The sequence below is a fragment of the Ammospiza caudacuta genome, chromosome 3 (assembly GCF_027887145.1).
Source record: "Ammospiza caudacuta isolate bAmmCau1 chromosome 3, bAmmCau1.pri, whole genome shotgun sequence".
NCBI classification, from domain to species: Eukaryota; Metazoa; Chordata; class Aves; order Passeriformes; family Passerellidae; genus Ammospiza; species Ammospiza caudacuta.
The window spans coordinates 100,811,465-100,819,751 of NC_080595.1; the positions used below are offsets into that span (position 1 = coordinate 100,811,465).

General features: G+C 42.4%; 1 protein-coding gene across 7 annotated transcripts in view; it reads right to left on the reverse strand.

The window, feature by feature from the left end:
• ADGRB3 (adhesion G protein-coupled receptor B3) overlaps positions 1-8,028 on the reverse strand; it is a 444,081-nt gene extending 436,053 nt beyond the window's left edge. For all 7 annotated transcript variants that reach the window (XM_058801298.1, XM_058801295.1, XM_058801300.1 and 4 more), the window contains exon 1: positions 7,273-8,028. In XM_058801298.1, coding sequence (XP_058657281.1) covers positions 7,273-8,026 — 754 coding nt within the window. In that variant the 5' untranslated portion in view covers positions 8,027-8,028. The remainder of the gene's footprint in view (positions 1-7,272) is intronic.
• Positions 8,029-8,287: the final 259 nt, after the last annotated feature.

Sequence of the window (8,287 nt, forward strand, 5' to 3'; positions counted from 1 at the left end):
TTACTTTTTCACACCTTTTTCCTCGGGTCTAATCTAATCTATGTTTAGACCAAATTATATTGATGGAATGGTGAATTTGTCTTGAGTAAGGACAACAACTTGGCCTTTGCAGGCAAAGTAACAACATGGATCTCGTACTTTGTTATTATTGATTGTTCTTATTAATTCTGATGGTGGCTAGTCCATCAGAAAATTGTGTCAGTAATTTGACAGAAACTTTATTTATAACTTCTCTAAAAGATGAACAAAACCGAGAAAGACTTTGAAAAATTTGACTGTCTTCCTCTTGAGATTAAACTAACATCAGAAAGGCTGAAACTCTGAAATATTCATAAATCAGTGATGCATAATTTGTAAATTTGTATTTTATATAATATACAACTTTCTCTGTCCTAAAGAGCATTTTATATTTCTTGTTAACAGTGAATGCAAATAATGCTCAATGGAATTCTGCAGTGACCTTTGTTTTATTATAATTACTGCATATTTATAAATGAACAACTAAACTCCAATTTGAGAGCTACAACAACTTTGAGTTGGAATCCTTTGATAAAACACAACTGAATAAACTTCATAAATTTAATTCCCTAAGAAGAGAAAAAGAAAGTCTCCTCTGAAAATTCCTCTGTGTATACCCACAGACAAAGCAGATTTTTCCATGCTTTTGCAAGCAGAAAACTAAACAAAACAGCAATATGGACAGATTTGAACAGAAGAGGATAAATTGCTTTAAAAAGAGCACAGGAGAACAGATTGAATGTAAAACATCATATAATCACTGTATTATATAAACGCATAAAAAAGAAATACGCAGGTGTTAACCACCACATAATAATAAAAAAATCCAGTACCTGTGTTATGTCATAATATAATTCCATGTAATGTCACTAAGTCTTAACAACTGAAATCCCACTAAGTAAGCAGAACTTCTGCTTACTTCTACATCAACTTCTGCTAATGGCTGTTCTATACTGGAACACTTCCACATTTGTCAAAAGCACATGAAAATCAGAGGGCAAGGTCCAAAATACAGTAGACATATTGTGGACCTTTCCCACCCAGATAAAGGGTAATTGGGAGCGTTTGAAGACAAAAGGCACACCTTACTGGTACCAGAAAGGCCAACAAAAGAGGCAGGACTGGTGTGAAATACCTCATGGTACAGGACTCAGAACTATCAAGCACTTGTTCAGTGGAGGCAGCAGCAAGACAGTCTGAATTCCGTTCCTAATTTGGATATTTGCTTTGACTTAATTTTTAACATTTAATTTGTTTCTATACCTTACCCATTCTTTATCATTGGTTTCTGTTTATATCCTGCATTTCCTAGAGTGGAAGTTTGTAGCAGCATTTATACCCAGTTGAGAGCAAGTCTAACAATGTTTGAGTGCAATAATGTACACAGAGGCTTCATTCAAGGAAAAACGAGAGGTTGAGAAACTAAAATCCCGGTTTTGGTCATAACAACCTATTCAACTGAAGCCATGAACGTTTTAAACAAGCAGTGAGTTGATGAAAAACTGCTATTCAAATCCTATACAAGGCACCTGTGATCCCTCCTAAGGCAAACATTAGACTGAAGCTGGCTGATTTTCCCCAAAAAATAACATGCCATCACATTAGTGTGTGAGAAGTGCTGAACAAAATACTGACAGAATCTGTGATACCAAAGAAATTACCACCTAGAGAGAGAAGTACATTTACTAATAAAGTATTTAAATAACTGGAACCAAAGCCATTTATATAGGCTTTTTTGTATCATAAAGGAAATGGCCTGGGTATTTTCCTTTTTCAAAGCATCAGACTATTCACTCATGGATTGATCCAAATCCAACTGAATTCCATACACATACATGAAGTGCTGATTACTCTTGCACACAAACTCCTAAACTTCATGCCAAAACACAAATCTTCATAGTTTACTGAAGTAAATCAGGTGGAAATAATCAATACAGCACAAACTAAAATAGAGTCATTAGTGATAATCACATATGATAATTTAAAACAAAGCTAAGGCTTATTAAAGGAGGCGCTGATCATAACTGCTTTTTCTACAGTGCACTGCATCAAGAAAAGAATTTGAAATAAAACTCACATGACTGTGATAAAGCATCCTATTATGAGTGGTTCAGAATGGCTCAAATATGTACTAAAAGTACAAAGTTTTAGGTGATCATTTTCTTCTAGCAAAGAAAGTCAAAATAGGGCATATTATGTAGCACATGGGAATCCACAGGAGATTTAAAAATATTTCCTTCCATGGGGAACCATAGTCACAAACATGATCTCTTTAACTGATTCTGTTAATGTCGAGTGATATTTTGGCCATGAGCATTTTAGCAGGAACAATATTTATGTAAAAAAAAATTACTTAAAGTGAAAATTATTTTCTTTATAGTCTAGATTTTCACTGAGATTAAACAACTCATTACAGTGTAATAACAAAACTGCTTAAAACTGCTCATAACCTGCATGGTAACCACTTATTTCAGTATTTCAGTTTAAAGTTTTTAAAAAATATTTTGTAAAATATAATGAAAAATACTCTTCACAGAAAATTCAAAAGTGTGTTTTTCTCATCCTCCTTTGTCCCCTTGAACTCATGAATAAAAGAGCCACTGCAGGCAGAAGAATTTAAAAATTCTTAAGCTTCTTTCAAGTATGTTACTTGTACTCATTCAATATTTTGGACAACTGTTCTATTTATTTTTGATTTTCTAAATTTTACTTTAGTCTCAAATAGTTGTTGCACACTAAATATTAAACATCCCTGTCAAAGTACATGGTTGTTAGACTCCATTTTGTAATTTTTGATCTTACTAGACAAATCCTTCACTGATTTAACAGTTTTAATCCTGTGATGGAGCCATGATATGACATGTTATTACTGACTATGACTTCCTGACTGGGGATGTCCAGCCTACTCATCGAGCTAGTAACCTCTGGGTATGTGATGAATATTGTGAATTCATCTCAAATGTGTGCAACAGGAAGTGGGCATTCATGGAATGGCACATAAATAAATGCAGACATGTCATGAAGGTTCTGTAAAACTGTGTGCATCCTACATCTTACTATTATTCAACAGTGTGACATAAACTGTTATTTTAAAGACCTATCTATTACACTAAATCCTCTATTAAGATCTCTGTGTTGTCAGATTTGAAATCAGGGGGGAAAAGAAAATCAGTTGCTGAATACTGAGATGCTGGTACACAGTGAGCTCTTAGAATTTCTGACAAAGTAGACCAAAGCTGCATTTCTAGCATAATAAAATGTCCCTAGTAAAATTATTTTAGGCCACGTGAACACAAAATACAAGATTAAGCCTGGAGCCCCAAATGATGAAATTTAATAAATGTGAACATCCCTTATTTTTTCCTCTTGGATGTAAGTAACAGGTCAATTCTTTTAGGAGGAACCCATCAGATCTGGCAGTAAACACAACAGGAAACTGTCTATAGTTTCTGTCTAAGTAACTATTACAAAACTCCACAATAATATTATGGCCACAATAAGAAAAAAGATTTTTGGATTCCCTCTTGGATTGACTACATGTTTACTAGTCTTGGAACTGAGTCCCGTCTTATTGACAGAAACCTCATGATGTACTTCAGTCACAGCACTGAAGATCAAGAGGACAAATTCCCCACAGCCCTCAAATTGAGGATCCTGCCAAAGTATTCACTGAGATCTATTTGCCAGTGCTTTGATCCCGGGTAAGCATCGCAAATGCAAGGCCACAGAAAAGGATCTAGATACAAGGAAACTGCGTCTAAGTAAAATGGTAGCGATTTTCAATATTGCCTTAATCAATGACACCAAAGATGATCTTCCTACAGAAGAAATGCTGAATAAACCACATATTTCCAAACCATTTTATTAAAAGCGATAGTTACAGCTTCTACTTTTTTTGACCTAGATCCTTTCATTGTTCAACACTTCAGAACATTTAGAAACACAATCATCCATTGTATACTTGTCACATCTTTTGTAAAATGCAACACTTCTTAAAAAGGAAAAATACCGACTTTCATGCATTTTCCTAAGCCTGTTATCATATTCCAAATTGTAAAAATCTTCAGAGGTTCAAAATAGATACAGTTGGCTTTAATCTAAATGCTCTCTATTTACATAAGGGTTCTAAAATGTGACTGAAAATAGTTTTGGGAAATGATTTTACACTTCATACATCAAGATTGATGAAAGCAATTCTGATGGATGGGAAGGTTTGCATAATACTTAGAAAGCTGTCAGGTCTTTGCAATTCCTTTCCAAAAGTCATTTCTAGGCAATGTCAGTACCAAACCTCAAAATAATGCACAAATTCATAAAACACAGTCTTACCAAATCTAGAGCACTTTCTCCATAGTAAACTCCATTTCCCTTAAAACTCAACTTACACTAGCAAAACTGTACTTTCAGTTGCCACTACGAACTGTAACAACCATTTCTTAGTTATTGGTCTACCTTATTTATGCTACCTGTGCCAATCTCACTTGAACTAGATTGTCTGTGAAAACAAAATTTGTATTTCTTGCCTTAATGTTCGCTGACAGAAGTGATGAACTGCATCCCGTTTGTAGCAAGAACATTCTATGTTTTGATTCCTCAATAAGGCCTTGATCTGAACCACGAACCAGCTTTTTCCAAACAGATACACCTGACTGATGTGCGTAATGAATGCAACTGTATCTACAGAAGACAAACACACCTCCCTTGCAGATTTTTACCCTTTTGGGAAAGGGAAAAATGTTTTAGACACTGAGTGGAAAACAAAAAGCTTACTGCTAACTGAGAAGTACTCTTAGGCTTAATTTGCAAACTGATTATAACTTTGAGTAAAAATCTGATGAACATTTTCGAAGTGCATTAACTGAAGTAATTCTAAAAGTGTAAAAATCTTCCTCAGTACAAAACTGGCCCCACTAAATAAAGCGATAAACAAGCAAATCAAACCTTCCACCGACCAAATGAAATTTCCACCCTCCATTTCTCAAGCTCATATGCAGGAGAACCCAAGAGTAGGAACAAGAATCAAAATATGTCTGAAATTGGAAGCAGAATATGCTGGAAACACGTTTCAAAATTTAAGGGAAGAAAAAACCAAAGAAAAGCTTGCCCTAAGCTTCCTCTGTCCTTTCAACTAAGCACGTTTCTGAAACAGATGCTTTAGCCTGGATACACTTATCCCTTTGGAATTTGGTGTATTTTGGGGAAAGATGTGAGAGCCCAACGTGCCCGCGCTGCCTCGCCCCCCGCCCCACGAGGGAGCCGGTGCCGGAGGACGGAACCGGAGGCAGGGAGGAAGGACGGACCGGGGGATGCGGGGGCATGCGAGGGGATGCGAGCGATGCGTGCCCGCCCTCCGCAGGGCCCCGCGCTCCCTGCGCGCGTTCCGCTCCGCGCTGTTCCTGCTCTCCGCGTTCGGGGGCCGCGGCTCCCCCGCGCTTCCCGTGACTCACGCGGCCGAGCCCGGGGGCGGAAGCGGCGCCTCCCCCCGCGCACGGGCGGTGCGAGCGCCCCGCACCCGCGCAGCGTGTGAGGCACCATCCCTTCCGCTGCTGCGGCCGGGGCTGCCCCGCCCGCCGGGCACTGCTCCGCTCCGAACGGCGCGAGCCACCATCCCTGCCACCGAACGGGCCTCTCTAGGGGCTTGCTGCGGCAGCCGGGCCGCCCCCGTCCCTCAGAACCGTTCTGGTCCGGGCCGGCGGCCGAGCGCGGAGCCGCACGACGTTCCAAGCGTCCCGCTCGCCAGCCTTCCCCTCCCCCGGCCCTGCCCTTCGCCGCTGGCACCGCCGCAGCTGGAGCAAGTTCAGCTTTTCTTCTCCCACAGCACTGGGGCTTGGCTGCCCTTAAAGAAAATTCTCTCCTAACAACGTGTCAATGTTACATTCCTCAACAAAGCAACTTCTATTAGGGGGGCTGGGAGCTTGGCACTGCCTCGCCACAGACTGAGAGCTTTGTGGCTATGCAAAAAACAAGGAGAGAGGGAACATTTCCTGCATTAAAATGCAATACCCCGGGCTCGATGATTTATCCTCACCCTCCCCCCATTCCCGCACGGCAGCTCTGAAGGACCCCCTCGCCAAGAGCCTGCATCCAGTGCCCCCATCTATGTTCAACCCACGCTTTCCCTGCCTCACAACCCTTCAAAGTCCTTCTAAAAATCACCCTCCCGCCCCAACCGCTCCAGAATTCAGGCTAAATCAGGAGGGACTAGCAGAGGGACTAGGTGGAAGGCTGCCGTGCTAACTGCTGGATCCCTGACTTCCCACCCTTCCGCAGCAGCCCCCTCCCCTTTTTCCAGCAGGGACATGAAGCAGCTGCTGGAACTGGAGCAGCTGCTGGGAATGACACATCAATCCCCTCCTCGCTAATACTGCAATGAGATTCTGAGCCTCCATCTCCAGGAGCAGGGACTGCCTGGGGAATGGGTGCAGGAGCATCTCTGGCCCCTTCCCAGAGCTCCCAGAGGTTAAACCAGCATGTCCTGCCTGGGGAATGGGTGCAGGAGCATCTCTGGCCCCTTCCCAGAGCTCCCAGAGGTTAAACCAGCATGTCCTGCCTGGGGAATGGGTGCAGGAGCAGCTCTGGCCCCTTCCCAGAGCTCCCAGAGGTTAAACCAGCATGTCCTGCCTGGGGAATGGGTGCAGGAGCAGCTCTGGCCCCTTCCCAGAGCTCCCAGGAGGTTAAACCAGCATGTCCTGCCTGCACAGTCCCTCGCCTCTCCAGGCATCTCAGGCAGAGGCTTCACCCTTAGGAATTGCATTTGCTCTTGGTTTATTTGTAGGTTGCTGAGGTCTGGCCCAGGGACCAGGTGTCCTGAACATTGTAAATCTCTTGGTCTTTTGGTCAGGTTGCCTGCATGCCTTTGGAAATGTTTTCCTTGCAAAGTCGAGGGATCATATCAAGAAGGCCACGGTTTTGCAGTTGGGTGGTTGCTGTAAGGAGATGGTGAGGGGGAGAGTGATTTCTGGCTCACCACCTGTGGGCATTACTGTAAGTGAGGCCTTAGAACAGATGGGTCCTACTTGTGAGGAGTTTCAACGGTGCTCAGCAGAACTATAAGCTGTAGGTTAGGCCAGTTTAGAAATGAAAATTCAGCCTTCCCTGCCTTTAAGGGAGTGTGCATCTTCTCCAGCCCTTTCGCCTCATCTAGAGGAGAGCCAGAGTGGAGAGCAACTGAAAGGAATGTGAGTATTAAGGAGAGCTGGCAGCAGGACTTACACACTGGCATGGCATTCAGCCCCCCCTCCAAGGAGCACCTACCTTCCTTTGGCGGCCGCTTGGCTTCCCTGGTGAGATTGCAGACCTGGGTGGTTTGCAGCTCCTGGGTCAGGCAGCCTTCCGTCTGCTCGTTGAGGGGCAGCACCACGTTATTGAGCAACACCAGGGACTGGTCGTCTATTCCCCACTCTCCCAAATGCTGAGGGCAGGTGCATTTTGTATACATGATCCCACAGGACTCGGTTCTCCCATTTTCAGATTTCAAGCAGCTCTCCAACCAAGTGCATAACACATGGCACCCAAACTGGCTCGGGCTCACCTTGTTCAACACCAAAAATTCAAAGAAGGATTTGTGGTCTTCTTCTTTTTTGTGTAATCCTGGGAAGTTGATAGGATAGACACGACGTATCTGAATAAAATTCTTATCATACTGCAGAAATACAAAAGCATTCTTGGAGTTGCAGAGCTGCATTATAGAATGGTTATTTTTTAAAAGATCCTTTATTTTTTCATGGGAAAAATGATCAAACTGATAAGCCAAGAGGGAAAAGTTGGAGCAGCTGAAGTCCTTTTTGGAAAATTTCAGGTAAATACTATATTTGGTTGGATCTGGATTTTCCAGCGTCCAAGTGCAGTTTGTGAAGTTTTTAGGAAACATTTCACTTACAGAATACGATCCATAAATGACCCCCTTCACCAACGTGGAACACCAGAAGTCTTGGGCAGCATTAAATCCAAACATAACCAGTAGATAGGTGGAAAATATATAAATCAGCAAATTACGAACAGCCTTCATCCTATGTCATTTGGCCTGCAGGAGATGAAACGAAATAAAAATGCAAGTAGAATTCTTCACGCATAGAAAACCAAACTCCTTCCAATATTCGAGCCAGCTGTTTTCAAGCTTGCAGTTAGAGCCCCTTTCAGAAAGAAGGGCAGGTAATTTTTATTTTATAACGCAAGGGCCGGGGTTGCTGCTGTGTGCACAGCGCCACCACGCGGCCATCGCCGCAGACACGGCTGCCACGGACAAATTAAAACTCAACGTCTATTAGAT